The sequence below is a fragment of the Ranitomeya variabilis genome, chromosome 4 (assembly GCF_051348905.1).
Source record: "Ranitomeya variabilis isolate aRanVar5 chromosome 4, aRanVar5.hap1, whole genome shotgun sequence".
NCBI lineage: Eukaryota > Metazoa > Chordata > Amphibia > Anura > Dendrobatidae > Ranitomeya > Ranitomeya variabilis.
This window is the reverse complement of record NC_135235.1, coordinates 608,620,568-608,640,868: the sequence shown is the minus strand read 5'-3', so window position 1 is coordinate 608,640,868 and position 20,301 is coordinate 608,620,568. Positions and strand designations below refer to the sequence as shown.

The 20,301-nt window shown below is 44.7% G+C and overlaps 1 protein-coding gene across 1 annotated transcript in view; it reads right to left on the bottom strand.

Moving 5' to 3' along the window:
• Positions 1-525: 525 nt before the first annotated feature.
• The window catches only part of LOC143766019 (alpha-N-acetylgalactosaminide alpha-2,6-sialyltransferase 2-like), a 214,616-nt gene continuing 194,840 nt past the window's right edge, over positions 526-20,301 (bottom strand). Inside the window, exons 8-9 of the mRNA XM_077253349.1 lie at positions 19,589-19,688; positions 526-1,982 (exon numbers count right to left, since the gene is read on the bottom strand). Of these exons, the coding sequence (XP_077109464.1) occupies positions 1,812-1,982; positions 19,589-19,688 (271 nt within the window). The 3' untranslated portion in view covers positions 526-1,811. The remainder of the gene's footprint in view (positions 1,983-19,588; positions 19,689-20,301) is intronic.

Genomic DNA, 20,301 nt, shown 5'->3' with positions numbered 1-20,301 from the left:
GGCTAACTATCACTACCATGATCTGATTTGATGCTATGGATTTCTCTGGGTTTTGTTGTCCTTTTTCTTAGTTATAACATGTGATAATATAAATTTGTTACGATGTGGATACTTCCCAGTGTATTGCATTTAACTCTGTTTCTCTGATCAGTGGTAGTGGATCAATATGCATTATGTATACTGTTATATACAATTACCGGTTATGTATATTGTTTTTCTGGCTTTTACCCCATGCCTGATATGCTATGTATGGATTTGTGCAGTGGAATTTTGTTGACACTGTGCGCCACTTTTTCCCATCACCTTTTTCTTATTATATGTGAGTCATTACTTGTTAATTTGTAATAAAAATTGATATACTTTTTTACATATTCGGACTTTGCACTCCATGTCTAGTATAGGTTGTATGTTTCTATAGAGTGTCAGTTTTTTTATCCAATATAATGACACTACAGCGTGTCTTCAATTTCTTGTTTTTGGTTTGGTTGATAATGAATATAGCATTTGAACAGAGGCTAAAGAAAAAGCCAAGACAGAAGGGCAGGTCTCTCACCTGTTTGCAGCTGATTTCCGGGGGCTGAAGGGCTTGTGTCTGGGGCGAAACAGATTACAGGATGCCTGACAGTGATATAGCTGAACAGAGAAGTCTCTGAGAAACCGTGCGGTACGGTGCGACCCAGGTACGTGGTGTGTGACAGGAAGAATAGTGCAGGGAAAGAGGAAAACGTGTACTGCTTAGAACATGGTATTAATGCTGTAACAAAAATAGATGTGCTGTGTCCTGAAGTCAGTAAAGTTGTTCAGTTGAAAGTTGCAATGGAGTGTGTCTCTGTGTGAAATCGACTAAAGAGCGTCCCCTGAAGAAGAGAGGAGACTCTGAAGGAGTACACTTACTAAAGGAGCGGCAGGTATGTTGACTGGGAGTCTTGGAGTGTATGTGAGAGGAGGCCAGGGTGTGATGGAGCAGAAGACTGTGATGGAGCAGAAATCCTCAGCCATGACTACCTGCCTGGCCCACCCTTACACAGCCACAGTATAAAATGTGGTCGGACACCAATTACATCTCCTATACATCCTGAAGCTGTCATATTTGAGGTCTTTAAGCGTTGTGTTCAGACACCAGCAAATAAAAAAATGACAGCCCTCCAGCAGCTTCAGAAAAAATGTACCAAGAAATAAATATTAAAACATAACATTCAATTTTGTTAGAAAAATAATTGAATGCATAATCAATAATTATTAATATAAAATGGCGATACATTCCCTTTGGTGATCAACTGAATTCTAATCCAGAATTTCCTCGTCAGTTCTCTCTGCTCAGATCTTCTACTCCTTGTTCAAACAATATTATAGTTTTGACCCAGATTATATACCGTTCTGGATTATTGGAAACTCGATCATCAACTTTTGTGGAATATTAAAGTCCAGATGTTTATAAGATCCTTTCTCGATTAAACGATTTGTGCTATATAATTGGACGGAGATGATGGTCTGGGGTCTGGGGAAGCTGTGGTGACGGGGACTTATTTGCTAATAATTTATTCTAATTTATGGAGAAAGCTTTTCAACTTTTGGATTTAGGAAATTAAATAAAAACAAAGGACTCTTCATTTAGTCTGCTGGGAGCGGCATGTTGGTCCTAGCTGAAGGCCCAGCCTAACCTTTAAAGGCAGGTTCTAATGAGAGCCCGTCACACGGTTGGTACCGCTAATGTCCTATCCCACCAGTGCATAAAGGAGGGTGGTGGCCTCCTTACTCTTGTACTGAGGTGGCCATTTTGATTCATGTGACTGGGTGTGATGCCTCACACCTTAGCCCCTCATATACAGCTTTATCACCCCGGCATCGTGCAGCTTCTGCCAGAGCATCATCTCCTTAAGGAAACTGTGGTTGGAATAGAAAACGACCTTGTGGTAGGTGGTGTCAAAGTAGTGGTCTGAATATTTCTCGTAGCTTGGCGTCATGAATCCATAAGCGCTGACCTGGCGGGAAAAAAGAGGCGGGGTTAATCTTGATGCACTAATGAGGAACTATTTGTAGGATCTACGATTACAAATTAAATGGTGAATTGAAAAAAAGAAAGGCATAATGATAGGGTGTAGTGCCATGACTTGACGACGGCCCCTGCAACCTCAATGTCTACACCTCTGTTTAGGGCAACTAGCAGGAGAACTGTGGCACCCCGCAGCCAATTTTTTGATGCTTTTATTTCTTCATAAGTCACATGCTTAATCAAAGGAAGTCCACCTGTGTGCAATCTAAGTGTCTCATGACTTACTTTATCTGAAAGGCCACAGAGGCTGCAACATGATTAAGCAGGAGGCACCACTAACCAAACAAGACCATGAAGACCAAGAAGATTGGAGCGCCTGTTAGGACCGTGGTTGCACCAGTACAGAAGTCCGGGCAGCTAAATCCCGAGGACAGGAGACTGGAGGTCTCCAGGCCCATCTAACACCCAGCGGCCCAGCAGCATATCAGAGCCCAGAGCCGCCATCAAGGAGTGACACCTGGAATAGGCTAAAGCGGCCTGCCATGTGGAAAATGTTTGATGCTAACTGTCAGACAGTGAGAGGGACTTTAGTAGAGCTTAAAGCAGCAAGGACCTAACAGAATAGCACATAAGGAAGGCCTCCAAACCCACCTGGCTAGGTGGATCCTAAGTTGCTTCCAAGCTGCCCGGACCCCATCATCACCTGTTACCTATGCCCAGGACTGTGCCAGCAACTAACAAGTAAAGGTAAAGGAAATTGCAGTCCTTGTGTCCTCCAGTTATTTCCCGCACCCTCAGTCCTGCACCCCAACGTCTACCCTGGGGCCCTGCTGCACCTGTGAGGTGCAGAACCATCCCAACTGCATCACCATCGTCCCCAGCGGTCTCCTTAAGCAGCATCGGCCATCCATTGCCGAACACCACAGGTGGCATCACGTTAAATCCCCTACAAACTTTCCCTCATCATTTTTATTGGATGCCCAGGGCAATGGACCAGGTCACTGCTGCCGTGACAACTCCCCTGAAGATCTGTCCGACCCAGCCCGAGTACCCCACGGCTCCAGTGGGCGCTTCAAGATCTCCAAACAAGTCAGGCATAAAATTGGTGAAAAGTACAAGTCAGGGTTGGGTTATAAAAAAAAAAAAATTCCAATCTCTGATGATCCCCCGGGGCACCATCAAATCCATTACCATCAAATGGAAAGAACGAGGTACCACACAACAAACCTGAAAGGGCCACCCACCAAAACCCTCAGCCCGAGCAAGAAGGGCATTAATCAGAGAGGCAGCACAGAGAGCAAAGGTAACCCTGAAGGAGCTGCATAGTTCCCAAGCATACTGGCATATCTCGCCATAGTTAGCAAGGCCGAAAAAATACATTTGTCCATGCAGTGCAGCCTATATTCCTTCAGAATAAGTCCTTCTAAAGAACCTAATGACTGTAAGATACAATATTGTTACGCTCCAGGAAGACATCCAGGCCTCTCTTGATCCCCTCGACTGAGTTCGCCATCACCACCTCATCAGGCAAGGAATTCCAGATTCTCACTGCCGTAACAGTTAAGAATTATCATCTATGTGGGTGGAAAATCTTCTCCTCCAGACTCAGATAACGCCCCCTTGTGACTTTCATCTTCCTTATTATAAACAGATCCTCGGAGAGATATTTGTATTGTCCCCTTATATGGTTATTAGATTGCCCCTCAATCGTCTTTTTTTCTAGACTAAATAATCCTAATTTTGCTAATCTCACTGGGTATTGTAGTTCCCCCATCCCCTTTATAAATTTTGTTGCCCTCCTTTGTACTCGCTCTAGTTCCATTATATCGATCCTGAGCACTGGTGCCCAAAACTGCACACAGTACTCCATGTGCGGTCTAACCAGGGATTTATACAGAGGCAGTATAATGCTCTCATCATGTGTATCCAGACCTTTTTTAATGCACCCCATGATCCTGTATGCCTTGGCAACCGCTGCCTGGCACTGGCTGCTCCAGTAAAGTTTATCATTAACTAGGATCCCCAAGTTCTTCTCCATGTCAGATTTACCCAGTGGTTTCCAGTTCAGTGTGTAATGGTGATATTGATTCCTTCTTCCCATGAGTACAACCTTACATTTATCATTGTTAAACCGCATCTGACACCTTTTGGCCCAAGTTTCCAACTTATCCAGATCCATCTGTAGCAGAATACTATCTTCTCTTGTATTGACTACTTTACATAGTTTTGTATCATCTGCAAATATCAATATTTTACTGTGTAAACCTTCTACCAGATCGTTAATAAATATGTTGAAGAGAATAGGTCCCAACACCGACCCCTGCGGTACCTCTCTGGTCACAGCGACCCAGTTAGAGAGTATACCATTTATAACCACCCTCTGCTTTCTATCACTAAGCCAGTTACTTACCCATTTACATACATTTCCCCCCAGACCCATCATTCTTATTTTGTGTACCAACCTCTTGTGTGGAATGGTATCAAACACTTTGGAAAAATCAAGACATACCACGTCCAATGACTCACCTCGGTCCAGTCTATAGCTTACCTCTTCATAAAAACTGATTAGATTGGTTTGACAGGAGCGATTCCTCATAAACCCATGCTGATATGGAGTTAAACACTTATTTTCATTGAGATAATGCAGAATAACATCCCTCAGAAACCCTTCAAATATTTTACCAACAATAGAGGTTAGACTTAATGGCCTATAATTTCCAGGTTTACTTTTAGAGCCCTTTTTGAATATTGGCACCACATTTGCTATGCGCCAGTCCTGCGGAACAGACCCCGTCGCTATAGAGTCCCTAAATACTTGTATAAGAAATAATAGTTTGTCTATTACATTACTTAGTTCTCTTAGTAGTCGTGGGTATATGCCATCCGGACTCGGAGATTTATCTATTTTAATCTTTTTTAGCCGGTTTCACACTTCTTCTTGAGTTACATTGGTGACCCTTAATATAGGCATTTCACCTAGTATTTCATACGACCACAATACACCGTATGTTCCATAAAGGTGGCCTTTATGGAAGCGTGAGTATAAAAAAAAGCCTTTACTTACACACAAAAATTGTAAGGCTCGTTTTGAATTTGCCAAAAAACATGGGAGACTCCACAAATGTATGAGGGAGGTACTGTGGTCAGATGAGACCAAAATTAAACGTTTTGGTCACCAAGAAATGCTATGTCTGGGGCCAAACCAACACAGCTCAACCCGAACAGTAAAGTTCGGTGTCCGTACCGAACACCTACTATTCAGGCATGGACACCGGGCATGGACACCAAACATGGAAGTTTGTGTTACTGTTCAGGTTCGGCTGCCCGAAAACCGGGTGTTTGTCACACTGTCATGTGCTTGACAACAAGGCAAACACCGTTTCTGATCAGAGGTGAAATCATCCCTGCTGGTCAGAGAGCCGCAGTTCCTACTCTGTCAAAAGATCGGAGGTATACAGTTTACCTCCGGACACTGGTGTCATCTGATGGGACTACTGATCCCATCATCCGACATCTGCTACCACTAATTACAGTGAGAGCAGGTGCTGCGGATGGAAGTGTTCATCAGCCGCTGCTGCGCTGTAAATAAATTTTTTTTAAAAACGGCGTGGGTACCCCAGTATTTTCGCTAACCAACCAGGCAAAACTCATAGCTGGGGACTGCAACCCCCAGCTGTCAGCTTCAGCAAGGCTAGTTATCAAGAATAGAGAATTCCCCACGCTGTTTTTTTAATCATTTAAATAATTTAAAAAATGGTGTGTGGGTTCCCCCATTTTTGACAACCAACCTTGCTAAAGCAGACAGCTGGGGGCTGGTATTCTCAGGCTGGTAAGGGGCCATGGATATTGCCCCCAGCCTAAAAATAGCAGTCCGCAGCTACCCAGGAAAGGCACATCTATTAGATGCGCCAATTCTGGTGCTTTGCCCGTCTCTTCCCACTTGCCCTGTAATGGTGGCAAGTGGGGTTCATATTTGTGGGGTTGATGTCACCTTTGTATTGTCAGATGACATCAAGCAGATGGTGTACCCAAGAACACCATCTCCACAGTGAAACATGGTGATGGCAGTATCAGTATCAGGCAAAATGGTCCAAGATGAGGGGAAGATAGATGGAATACAGGGATATTCTTCAGCCAATCCTGTCTGTCTTTCATTGATTTGATAGTGGGACGGAGGATCGCCTTCTGACAAGACAATGAGCCAAAGCATACTGCTAAAGCAACACTCAAGGGGTTTCAGGGGAAACGTGTAAATGTTTTGGAGTGGCTTGGTCAAAGTCAGACCTTAATCCAATTGAGAATCTGTGGTCAGACTTGAAGATTGCTGCTCACCAGAGGAAACCATCTAACATGAAGGAGCTGGAGCAGATTTGCCTTGGGAATGGGCACAAATTCCAGTGATAAGATGTGGACAGCTCATAGAGACTTATCCAAAGCAATTTGTAGCTGTAATTGCTGCAAAAGGAGGCTCTACAAAGTCCTGACTTTAGGGGGGTGAATAGTTATGCACACTGAAGTTTTCTGTTATTTTGTCCTATTTGGTGTTTGCTTCACAAAAGAAAAGAAAACCAAATGTTCACAGTTCACAGTTGTAGGCAGGGCCGTATTTAGAGTTTCTGCTGCCCTAGGCACTTTTCGTGCTGCCTCCCCCATTGGCGAGTATGACTAATGCAGACACTATCGGCAGTGACTTAGGCTACTTTCACATCAGCGATTTTTGACATTTGCGGCAGATCCTGCACTTTTTCCGCATCCGTAACAGATCACTTATGGCAACACTGTGTTCGGCCTCATTCATTCCCTATGGGACTTGCAGCACTTACGGTTTTGCTGAGATCCGGCAAATGCGGTACTTGCAGCAACAGGAAAAAAAAATGCTGCTAGCAGTGTTTTTTTTTTGTCTCGCCTCAAGTGCCGCACATGTCCGCAAGTCCCATAGGGAATGAATGAGGCCGAACGCAGAGTTGCCGGCCCGTAAGTGATATGTTACGCGACAGATGCGGAAAAACTGCAGTGTCTGCCGCGAACGGTGAAAATCGCTGATGTGAAAGTCGCCTTAGCAAACCTTTCCATTAGTTGTCATGTGAGAATCTGGTGGATCTCATACACTGTACATGGTCAGTTGATTCTGCCATGGTTGCACGGTTTGGCTGACAGATTTTTAAGGGCAACCTGTCAGTCGATTCATACTACCAACACCACGGGCAGCATCAGTCAGACTGCAAACAGGGACGTTTATCTCTGCAATGCTCGGACGTTTCAGAGAGAATAGTGTGAAGAGCTGGATGGGTAATTTAGTGAGAGAACGGACTAATCTGTTGCTATCGTCTGTGGGCTTCTCACTCCATGTCTCTAGATCAGGGGTGAGCAATTTATTTTCCCGAGGGGCCAGATGAAAGACCATGACTGTTGTGGAGGCCGAACCAATAGCATGAAAATAATTCTACTTAATATTAATTAATATTAATTGTACCACTTAATATTGAGCAAAATTAAGTATGCTGACACCACCTATAGATCTTTAAACCCCCCACAGCCCCTTATATACAGCATGAGCCCCACACAGCCAGCCTCCCTATATACTGCATGAGCCCCACACAGCCTCCCTATATATGGCATGAGCCCCGCACAGCCTCCCCATATACACTGCATGAGCCACACACAGCCTCCCCATGTACAGGATGAGCCCCACACAGCCTCCCTATATACAGGATGAGCCCCACACAGCCTCCCTATATATACAGCATGAGCCCCACACAGACTCCCTATATATACTGCATGAGCCCCACACAGCCTCCATATATGCAGCATGAGCCCCACACAGCCTCCCTATATACAGCATGAGCCCCACACAGCCTCCCTATATACAGCATGAGCCCCACAGCCTCCCCATATACAGCATGAGCCCCGCACTGCCTCCCTATATACAGCATGAGCCCCACACAGCCTTCCTATATACTGCATGAGCCCCACACAGCCTCCCCATATACAGCATGAGACCAGCCTCTCATCTCCTCAGCAGCCTCCCCTCTCCAGCCTCTCATCTCCTCCCCTCAGCAGCCTCCCCTCACCAGCCTCTCATCTCCTCCCCAGCCTCTCATCTCCTCTCCTTTCCAGCCTCTCATCTCCTCTCCTTACCAGCCTCTCATCTCTACTTACCAGCCTCTCATCTCCTCTCCTTTCCAGCCTCTCATCTCCTCTCCTTTCCAACCTCTCATCTCCTCTCCTTTCCAGCCTCTCATCTCCTCTCCTTTCCAGCCTCTCATCTCCTCTCCAGCCTCTCATCTCCTCTCCAGCCTCTCATCTCCTCTCCAGCCTCTCATCTCCTCTCCAGCCTCTCATCTCCTCTCCAGCCTCTCATCTCCTTTCCAGCCTCTCATCTCCTTACCAGCCTCTCATCTCCTCTCCTCAGCAGCCTCCCCACACCAACCTCTCATCTCCTCCCCACACCAGCCTCTCATCTCCTCTCCAGCCTCTCATCTCCTTTCCAGCCTCTCATCTCCTTTCCAGCCTCTCATCTCCTTTCCAGCCTCTCATCTCCTCTCCTTTCCAGCCTCTCCTCTCCTTTCCAGCCTCTCCTCTCCTTTCCAGCCTCTCCTCTCCAGCCTCTCCTCTCCAGCCTCTCCTCTCCTTTCCAGCCTCTCCTCTCCTCAGCAGCCTCCCCACACCAGCCTCTCATCTCCTCTCCTTACCAGCCTCTCCTCTCCTTACCAGCCTCTCCTCTCCTCAGCAGCCTCCCCACACCAGCCTCTCATCTCCTCTCCTTAACAGCCTCTCATCTCCTTACCAGCCTCTCATCTCCTCACCAGCCTCTCATCTCCTCTCCTTTCCAGCCTCTCGTCTCCTCTCCAGCCTCTCATCTTCTCTCCTTTCCAGCCTCTCATCTCCTCTCCTTTCCAGCCTCTCATCTCCTCTCCTTTCCAGCCTCTCATATCCTCTCCTTACCAGCCTCTCCTCTCACCAGCCTCTCCTCTCCTTACCAGCCTCTCCTCTCACCAGCCTCTCCTCTCCTCAGCAGCCTCTACTCTCCTTACCAGCCTTTCCTCTCCTCAGCAGCCTCCCCCACCAGCCTCTCATCTCCTCTCCTTACCAGCCTCTCATCTCCTCCCCTTACCAGCCTCCCCTCTCCTCACTCACATCAGCAGACTCCAGTCTCCTCTCTCACCTCACTCCTCTCTGCAGCTTCCTCTGAGTCCTCACACACTGCCCGCCTTCTCTCTCTGCTCACCGCCGACTTCAGTATCTTCTCCCACAAACATGTCCTGCTTCTCTACAAAAAAGCAAAAGGTCTTCCAGCTTGAAACGTGTAAATCACCACAATCTGTGTCTCCCCTGTATATGCATGCTCAGACTTATAGTGCCACAGCAGCTGAGACAGGACGGAAGGGCTCTTACCTGCAGACAGAAGCCGTGGACCTTAGCAGGGTCCCCCTCTGACAGGCAACATCTGAGGGGGCAGACAAGCACAGAGGTGAGACCCCCAATATCACCAGACCCCCCTGATGCTCCCTGTACAAACTCCCCAGTCACCTTCTCACCACATGAGGGACAGTACTGGCAGAGCACAAGAAGTGCAGCACTGAAACACTTCCCCCGCAGATGACACAGAAAGGTTCCTTGTTACCCGAGGAGACAGGAAATCCTCGGGCTGACAGCAGTTAACTCCTTACTGTCTGTGCCATCACCTGCGGAGTATCCCTGAGGGCTCTCACACCTCCAGTCTGCTCCAGTGCTCCTACATTAAGAAGAGCGCGCAGCGTGTCACATGACCCGCATCAGGACCGTGATACACTTGGGCCTGCTGCTGCTTAAAGGTACAGCACCCATTTCTGCCCCACACAGTAGTCAGGGCTGTAATGCCCTGATGGCGGCCCTGCGCCCGAGACCCCCTCCCCCCGCAGCAGCCGGGACTGAGGTGGGTGGGCGGGGCAACCCCAGACTTTTAAAAAAATATATATATATTTTTTTATTTTTTTTTAAACTTGCTCAGGTGCTGCCCCCTGCATTGTCCCCGCCCTAGGCATGTGCCCTCGAGTGCCTAGTGGCAAATACGGCCCTGGTTGTAGGCATGTTCTTAACATGAACTGATGCAAACCCTCCAAAAAACAGTGACATTTCAGGTTCTCTGGTAGCAAAACATGAAAAATGCCTGGGGGGGGAATACTTTCGCAAGCCTCTGTATGTCTACTTTTTATTGTTTTAATTTATTATTATATTGGAAAGAGAAGGGCTTTACATTTGGTATTTTTATATCTTTTAAAACTTTTATTCTTTCTTTCTTTAGTCTTTTTTCATCCTGATATCATTTGATCACTTGTACTATATACTGAAACACTTAAATATTGCAGTGTATGGTGAAAATTATGATCTGTAGAGCCCAGGCTCTGGTTAGGCATCATAAGACCATAAAAATGGTGGCAGTCCTCTCGAGATTTTAGATACCACCTGTTTTTGTGTAAAACAAGTTTATTAAGTTGCAAATAAAGATACATGGAAGTCAAAGTAGCAATTTACATTCACAAACACATTCAAAAATGTGAGATAATCATAATGATTAAATAGCTTTATATATAAGCAACATTTGTCTCTCTAACAACATGAAAATACAATTGTAACTGTCTCTTTATAAGAGAGTCAAGGTAATGTAGACTGATCATTATGATGTCAATCTTGTGGGAAAACTACTTTTGGCTACATTATAAATCTATTAGTTTTCACAATAAAAGTTTACAGATATTACATGTCTTGAACTCCCGTTGTTCTGTTTTCGTCGAACTCTAAAATATTATTCATTTATAATATTTGGGAGTGATGATGTCTAGGCTCTCTATAGCAATTTTCAACCAAAAGAAATCTAGAAGTAACCTAGGCTATGAAGAGAGAAGAAAAAGCATAAGAGAAGGGAGAAAAGAAAAGGAGAAAAGAGAGAGGGGAAAAAAAAAGGAGGGGGGTGGGAGGGACGGGATGGGAGAGGATGAGGGAAGAGGGGTTAATGAGCGGGGAGTAGGGATCCGGTTTCTGGTCCAAGTGAACTTAAGCAATCCTTTTATGGTAGTGTATTTTATATCCCGTTTCCAAGGAAACTGAATTGTATGAATTTTAGGTGCTCCAGTTATGCCTTTTAACGTAACCACTTATTCAACTCCTCGGTCTCTCTAAAGGCGATCCAAGAAGACCAAACATTAAATACTTTATCTGACGTTCCGGTATCCTGACCAATCAGTTGCTCCATTCTAAAAATGCGGTAAAGTTCTGCTATGAAATCAGCACGCGAAGGAGAATTTGATTGCTTCCAATAGCGTGGGATTAAATTGCGTGCGGCTGTTAAGAAGTGTCTTAGTAGACCTCTCTTGAATTTGGCTATAGATAGATCACATATGGATAGTAAGGCCAGTTCCATTGTAGGTTGCATTTCAAGGAGGGTTATTTTATTGTGAAGTTCAAAGATACTCCTCCAAAAATTATGTATAGGTGGACAGGACCACCAGATGTCTGAATATGTCCCTTTATACCTCCAGCAAGTATCTGGGGTAGTGGGAAACATAATGTGGATACTGGATGGACATCTGTACCACCTAGACAAAAGTTTATAACCTCTTTCTTGATAATCTGAACATAATGAAGATCTGTGGGTGAAGAGGAGACTTTTACAATGATCCTCTGGTGTTAGTGGTTTACCCATTTCACTTTCCCATCTTGAAAAAAAACATGGGGGAATCAAGTGAAGTTATTTGGTGCTCTTGAAATATTTTGTATAATAGTGATATCGTGCGAGTCAGAGGACCCCCACCCAGACACATAGACTCGAAGGGGGTAAGATGTCATTCCGGTCAGACAACTTAGTAAGATAGCTTTTAATTTGTTCATGGAAAAACCATGAACCTGGCGGGGATTAAGTTTCAGTAAAGAGTGCTCGCAGGGGCTTTATTGAAGCCTGATCTATGTAATCATAAACTATTGGATAGTTATCTTTTTATGTAGAATGTTTATGTAGAAAATAGGCTTTATCTAGACCTGCTGGGAAGTCTGGATTATCGGAGATTGGGGTTAAGGGATCTGGTATGGAAGAAATATTAAGCTTTTGGTTACCATATTTAATAAAAAGAATTAGGTTTCTTGTAATAAAGGGTAGTTCGTTCCGCTGAGCATCCAGATTTCTCTCCCTCCAAATTTGTGCTATAGGATTATGTTTTGAGAGCTTTATCTCTAAATCTACCCATTTTTTACTAAGTTTGTGATGGAATAGGTCTAGAATACGTGTTCCGAGAGATGCGTAATTGTAAAGTGAGATGTCTGGAAGACTCAGCCCCCCGGTTTGTTTAGTTCTGCTCAGGATATGGTATGCCAGACGTGGACGTTTCCTGGACCAAATAAATCTCGTTCTTGCTGTCTTGAGTCTAGAGAAAAAAGACGCTGGGAGGAACAAAGGGATGGTCTGGAAGAAGTAAAGAAGGCGCGGAAGTAGATCCATTTTGATAGTATTAATTCTTCCCATCCATGATAGGTGTAATTTGTTCCATCTCTCCAAGTCAAGCGCCGCCCTGCTCAGGGCTATCTTATAGTTGGCGTCATATAATTGTAGTGATTTTGGCAGTAGTTTTATACCCAAGTAGGTAAGTCAGATCGCCATCTGAATGGGAAAGAGGAGCTCAGCTGGGAGACTAGGGAGGGTGATAATGAAATATTTAATATTTCGGACTTATGTGAATTGATTTTAAAATTACTTAATGAGCCAAATCTGTGCAATTCTGCTAGGATATTGGGTAGGCTAGTAATGGGAGAGGTGACATACATAAGCACGTCATCAGCAAATAATGCCAATTTATGTTCCTCTGATTGGATCCTCATCCCTGCTATAGATGGGTTGTTGCGAATTGCAACTGCTAAGTGTTCCATGATCAAAACATATAGTAGGGGGGACAAAGGACACCCCTCTCTCGTACCGTTTCGTATATGAAAAGGATCTGACAGCAAGCCGTTCACCTTAACCCGAGCAGAAGGAAACTCATAGAGGGCCTTGATACTCCACAACGCCTTCCCCTGCAATCCAATTCCCTCAAGCGTTTGACACATGAATTTCCATCCCACTCTATCAAATGCTTTTTCTGCATCGATCGCAAGAATACATAAAGGATCACCTCCCTTATTAGCTTTGTCAATCAAAGAAATAGATCTAATGGTGTTATCCCTTGCCTCTCTTCCAGGAATAAAACCTACCTGATCCTGATTGATCAAGTGAGGCAAGAGGCTACTAGGTCTCTTTGAGATAATTTTGGCATAGATTTTTACGTCTATATTAGTGAGATAGGGCGGTAATTGCTACAGAGCGACGGATCCTTTTCCGGCTTTGGAATGACTGTAATATGAGCAATCAGGGCTTGTGGAAGAAAAGAACCCCCTGAGGAAATAAAATTACACGCTGATAGGAATGGAGGGCATAGTAGTTCTGAGAACTGCTTATAGAAGCCTGCTGTGTAACCATCGGGGCCTGGACTTTTACCTAGTTTTAAGTCCTTAACCATGGAAGAGACCTCTTCTAATGAGAAGTCATTCTCTAGATCAGTCAAGATCTCTTCGGAGATCATGGGTAGTTTGTTTTGCTGGTATAAGATTTAATTTTCTCTTGTAGGGAATGGGTGGGAAGATCTCTAAATTGACCATTTATGTTATAGAGAGATTTATAATAATCATGGAAACTAGATAAGATGTCTTTGGGACTGTGAACCTTCCTACCCTTGGCATTTTTAATGTGGGATATAAATGTTTGTGGGCCTCTTGGATGTAAGGCTCTCGCTAGAAATTTGCCACTTTTGTTCCCTAGATGATAGAAACGACTTCTAATTCTTTCTCTAAAACAGCGAGATTTCTAAGATAGTAAGTAGCTTCTGTCTAGCCGTGGATAAACTTGACAGAGTAAGCAGGGAGAGGATCTGTTTATGTTGCATCTCAAGTTTATGAATCTGGGAGGAGAGATCAGCGATATTTGCTAATCGTTCTTTTTTAAGACGGGCCCCCTGTGAGATGAACACACCCCGTAAAACGCTCTTCAGAGCCTCCCACTGCATGGGGGGGACGTTGGGTCACCGATATTGTCCGCCATAAACCCTCAATCAAACGTTTCACCTCTGATATACAGATCTGATCCTGTAATAGGCTATCGTTTAACCGCCAAGAGAAGCTAGATCTCGCAGAGGGGTCCAATTGCATCGAAAAATAGATAGGCGCATGATCAGACCACAGCAAGGACCCCACGTCCGCCCTCGCCTCTAGGTCCAGTAGACAATGGGATATAAAAAAAATAGTCAATTCTACTGTATGTAGAGTGTACTTGGGAATAGAAGCTATAGTCTTTTGTGCCCGGGCGGAGGACCCTCCACACATCCACCAGATGTAAATCATATATCTGCTTCTTCACTTTTTTGATGGAGGATGGTGAGTAAGAAGTCCTGCCTGAAGAAACATCAACTAGTGAGTTCATTGGGAGGTTAAAGTCACCTCCAAGAACTATCGGTAATGCACCTGCAAACTTCTCCAGAAGTCGTTTACATATATAGCCAAATTTCTGCTGGACTTGATTAGGGAAGTAGACGTTTGCTAAGATAAGTGTACGTGAGCGCCAGGCCACCTTCAAGAAAATATATCTTCCCTCCTTGTCGATTAATGAGTCAAGAATCTCGGGTAGGAAGGATTTATGGAAGCCTATACACTCTCCTTTAGACTTAGAGCAAGGATTGGTGCTGTGGAACCATTTCGGGTAATAATAGGAAGTACAGTTAGGGGTTACCCCAGTCTTAAAGTGTGTCTCTTGGAACATCAAAATTGATATATGTTTTTTATGATTAGAGTATAAGATCTGTCTTCTTTTCTCGGGCACATTCAACCCTGTAACATTATGGGAGCAAAATTTAATTCCAGTCATGACTAGTGTAACTTCCAATGGATTGGTAGTGTGGACACCGGGACCAGAACCTGAAGAGAATTTTGTGTGGTTATTGAGATGGGGGTAGGTCAGAGGGTTGAAGGAAGGAGGGTGAAGAAAAGAAAAGGGAAAAGCAAGAAAGTTGGAAGTAGTAGAGAGAAGCTAAGTGTGTGGTGAGTAAACACCTACAGTAAGTAGTCATGGTGTAATTATTTGGCGGTAAACCACCAAGTACAACAAACGGGGTGGGAAGAAGCCGAAGGTGAGAACCAGCCTCTGTTTGTCACCCCCACAACCTAACAAATAAAATAAAATGTTAAACCAAACTCCGTTAACTAATGTCCGGTCTTGTCCGGACTCGATTCAGATTTAAACTTAACAATATAGACAATAAGGCAAATAGGCAAACCATCTATCTTTCTATATTATCCCGGTAATAGGTACCGGATTCAGAGGTCTAAAGAAAGGTGTTCCACATGACGGAACACAGTTAATTGGAAACCAAATCGCAGCAAAATTCAATGTCACATATTTAAATTAGTGTGTGTATAATATTACACGCTGCGAGACAGGAGGAGGCCGAAAGAGAGAAAGGCTTATCTCATGTTACGACCGGGGAAGAGCCGTTTTCTTGTTTTGCTTGGTACGTTGTGTTTTCAGCCATCTAGGAGGGATATCTGGAAGTTGGGGGTAATGAGGCCATTCGGGGAGATCAGTCATCGGCAGCTCAAAGGTACCCAGAAAGTTAGCCAGATCCCCTAGATTACGGAAAATGGCAGTTTTCCCCCCTTTAAAGGCTATCAGCTGGAACGGGAATCCCCACCTGTATGTAATGTCTCTTTCCTTGAGAAGGGATAATAAAGGTCGTAGCGCTCTCCTGAGTTGTAGAGTGCACCTAGATAGGTCTGAGAAAAGTAAGATCTGAGTTCCACAATAATTAATGGTACCTCTTTGCCTGGCGGCGAACATGATGGCCTCTTTGACTTTATAGTAGTGTACTCTGCAGATAACATCCCTGGGTCTTGATTCTGACGACGGTTTTGGTCCAAGAGATCTATGTATACGGTCAAATTCTATGGAACCTCCTTCCTCATCATTTAACAATTCCAGGAACAGTTTTTGTACCATGGGATCTAGATCAGATGAACTTACAGATTCAGGAAGACCACGTATTCTGATGTTGTTTCGTCTATTACGATTTTCGAAATCCTCCATTCCCGTTGCAAACTCCTCCAGTCTCAGAGCGTGACTAGTAATGACCTCTCTATGAGTTTGTAGTTCTTGTAAAATGATTTCCTGAGACTTCTACACGTCCTCAACTCGGGATGTGAATTCTGATTTTAGGGCATGGAGCTCTTTTTTGTAAGAGTTTTCAATGCGACATGCAAAGGTTTCTAAATCTTTTTTGGTGGGGAGTGTTCTAATAAATTTACTAAGATCATTTACAGTTACGTCATCTGAAAAATCATTATTGTCTTCTCCCTCATCAGTCATTCTATCAGGGGAGCTCTGAGAAGCTGACTAGTCACGTAAGAAGGAGCTGTCACTTGAGATTTTATTAGAGGATTTAGATCTTGTGCTCCTATGTTGACTGTTTGAATTTAAGAAGCGATCCACATCACCAGAGTGAGACTCAGAATCCTGGGGTAAATCAGATCTTTTTTTGGGTTTGCCCATATACCCTGGTGAGTCTTGATAGCTAATATGTGGCTGGGGGGGATCAGTGAGGTAAGTATGTTCACATCAGGCAGCCAGCTCTCTTATCAGCAAATACCTCTCCCCTATTATATTTTCAAGTTTCGTGGGGGATATGGCTTGGGACCCTATGAACTCTGAGCAGGGCCGTAGAAGCAGCTTTGTTGATGGGTATGAGCCTGCTTGTCTGTGTAACCCCTGTGTTTGGCACCAAAAGAAGAGGGGAGAGGGGTTGTCAGGACAACGCCACTTCGGTCTCAGGCGGGAATAGCCCCACGTCCTCCACCCAGGTAAGGTGAGCGCAGTATGGAACAATAGGACGTGAGGGGATGATGGAGATAGGCAGCAGGGGTGCTCTGCAGATGGCTCGCACCGCGAGCTGGCCGGCTCTCAGCGGCTCCTATGTTAAAATGGCCGCCGCTGCAACACGTGTCCTCTCCCTGCACCGCCGGCACTCCCACACTCACCGATCCTCTCCGTGCTGTGCCGCGGTCTCCCTCCCTGCCTCACGTCCCGGCGCCAGCTCTGCAGTTTCGTCCTCCGCTGCGGTCAGCAGGTCCGTCTCCGGAGCTTCACAGGGAAGCAGCAATGGCGTCTCTCCTGCTAGGGGCTTCGGGCGCTGCTCCGCGTCTCCCCGCCACAGGACTTCCCCCGGCACGGCTTACAGGTGGGACAAGGTGAGAGGACCCATGGTCTCCAGTCTTGGGGGGTATTTTGAGGGAATTCGGTGTGGTATCTGGGTCCTAATTAGAGGAATCCGGGGAGCTCGTACTAGGCACGTCCACTCGGCTCAAGATCCAGGCCACGCCCCCAGATACCACCTGTTTTATTTTTGCATTATCAATCTTGGCATCTATCAGTTACATTTCCAACCTGTGTCGATCATGTCACAACTGTTTACATAGGGTCACCTTATTGTTCCTTAGCACAAGTACTCCACATTGTTAACTTGTGGTTTCTTCCTTCTTTTTCTGCACTTCTTTAGACAAACACTGATTCCTTCTAGACGTCTCACACATTAATATTTGTCTTGAAGGTTGTAACAGCATCCACAATTATTTTAATGATGATTAACTAAGTAATAAAAGTTTCCACCTTCCAAAATACTGACAGATTAAAAAGGTGTTGTCTTTTCAAGAGCATGGTTTTGCAAAAAGAAAATCATTTTTTTAAATTTGTATTCTTTTTTATCTAAGATGCAGTGAATCTACGCCAGTTCATGCTAGCTTCCCTGCTGGTATCTGGACTTTCAGGATGTAATGAAGCTGCCAACATACTTGGTGGTTAATGTTGTGAAGCAGTTAATATCAGTATCCTTGATGGTTCAGGTTAACCTCAGCAACACTTGTGGTCAAGGGAAATTGATTTAATGCCAGCTACTTTGGTAGTCTATGACAGATGAGGTTACTGCCAAAATATCTGGTGGTCTAGGGCAGATGGGGTTAAATTCCAGCCTCACTGGTGATCTAGGGAGGTTGGGTTTAAATCCAGCAACCCTGGTGGTCTAGGGCAGATGAAGTTAATGTCAGCAGCCCTGGTGCTTTAGGAAAGTTAGATTTAATTCCAGCAATACTGGTGGTCTAGGGAAGATGGTGTTAATGTCAATAACTATGGAGGCCTATAGAAGGTAGGCTAATGGCAGCATCCCCAGGTGGTCTAGGGCAGATGTGGTTAATGCAGCCTCCCTGGTGGTTTAAGGAAGTTGGATTAAATGCTAGCAACCCTGGTGGTCTAGAGCATTTGGACTTTTTGTTGTCACCTATTGTGGTCTACAGTAAATAGGGTTAATGTTAGCATCACTGGAGGTCCAGGATAGAAGGAGGTAATGCTAACACCCTCCCGTGGTCTATGGAAGTTGGATTTAATGCCAGCAACAATGATGGGCTATGATGGGATTAATAGCAGCAACTTGGGTGAGTTAGGGCAAATGCGGTTAATGTCAGCATCCCATGGGGTAATATGAGCATCTCTGATGGTTTACGGCAGTGAAGCATCCCCAGTGAAAATGTAGTATCAGCATCAGCCTATTGGTATCAATTTTATCAAACAAAGAAGTTAGGGAATTGGTGGCCATACATGGATGGTCCTGCTCCTCCAGAGAGACAGTTCTATTTCATAAGACATGTAGAAAAGCTGCGGAGACACCATCACGTGTTTCTCAACGCAAGCACACGTGATGGTGTCTCCGCAGCTTTTCTACATGCATTTGCATATTTCCCTTTAGGGATGGGGGCAGTGTTCTGGATTAGGGTTGAGCGACCTTGACTTTTTTAGGGTCGAGTCATGTTTCACGAAACCCGACTGTTGGAAAAGTCGAGTCGGGCGAAATCGGCCGATTACTGCGCAAAGTCGAGGATCGACCGGAACACGAAACCCTATGCACATCAATGGGGATATTTTTTTAATTTTCTCTCTCTCTCTCTCTCTCTCTCTCTCTCTCTCTCACTCCGTCCCAGCACTGAAAATTTCGTTTTACACATTCCAAATCGCTACTGCGCACAAGCGAGAAAATGATGATAGGCGTGCACGCCCTAACCCCTATGTCATCACTCTGCCCACGCTCCTTCATTGGCTGTAAAAATGGCACTAAACGCGGCGTCATACGAAACGCGACTTTGGCGCCAAGATCGCGTACCGCATGGCCGACCCCACACAGGGATCGGGTCGGGTTTCATGAGACGCCGACTTTACCAAAAGTCGGCGACTTATGAAAATGAACGATCCGTTTCGCTCAACCCTATTCTGGATCACTGCATTGAGAAACACGTGATGGTGTCTCCGCGGTGTTGGATGTTTTGATCTCCCCGAGGTCATTCATCCTTATGTTTATAGTCTATTTCATAAGACGACCTGATTAATCCAGGAAGGTCCTGAACTGTAGACATCCCTTTAGGACATCAAAATACCCTAACAAAACACATGGAAAGGTATGCGTAGGCCAATGATATTTTATAGTAACTGTCAAAAATGTGCTCACTCACCTGGTCACAAGTGTGTATGGCGGCCAACAGCAGTGAGGCTCCGGTGGACGGGCGATAAATGCCACGACTTTTTGTTTTTAAAATCGAGTCATAGAGGAGCCTGTAAAAGTAAAACAATAAAAACTAATCTAATGATTTGAGGCCTATCAAACCACCTCCAGACAAGGCCAGATTATGACCCTAAGTGAGCACCATATGAACATAGTCACTTCTATAGAATAACTACTATAATACTATCCCTATCTACAAGAATATAACTACTATAATACTGACCCTATGTACAAGAATAAAACTACTATAATACTATCCCCTATGTACAAGAATATAACTACTATAATACTGTCCCATGTGTGCAAGAATATAACTACTATAATACTATCCCTTATGTACAAGAATATAACTACTATAATACTGCCCCTATGCACAAGAATGTAGCTACTATAATACTATCCCTTATGTACAGCAATATAACTACTATATTTCTATCCCCATGTTCAAGAATATAACTACTATAATATAATAGTTGTCATGATCTCCACTCAGTCGTACACTTGCTGCTGCCTGTGTAAGTCTGATCCCTCTGTGCTCTGCGCCTGACCCAGCCTGACTTTATTACCTTCCTGGACTTAACTCTTTCCTTGTGACCTGACTTCTCTTTTGCCTGTTCCCTATAAACTATATTTGCCTTTTTGGTTTTCCTGAACCCGACTAGT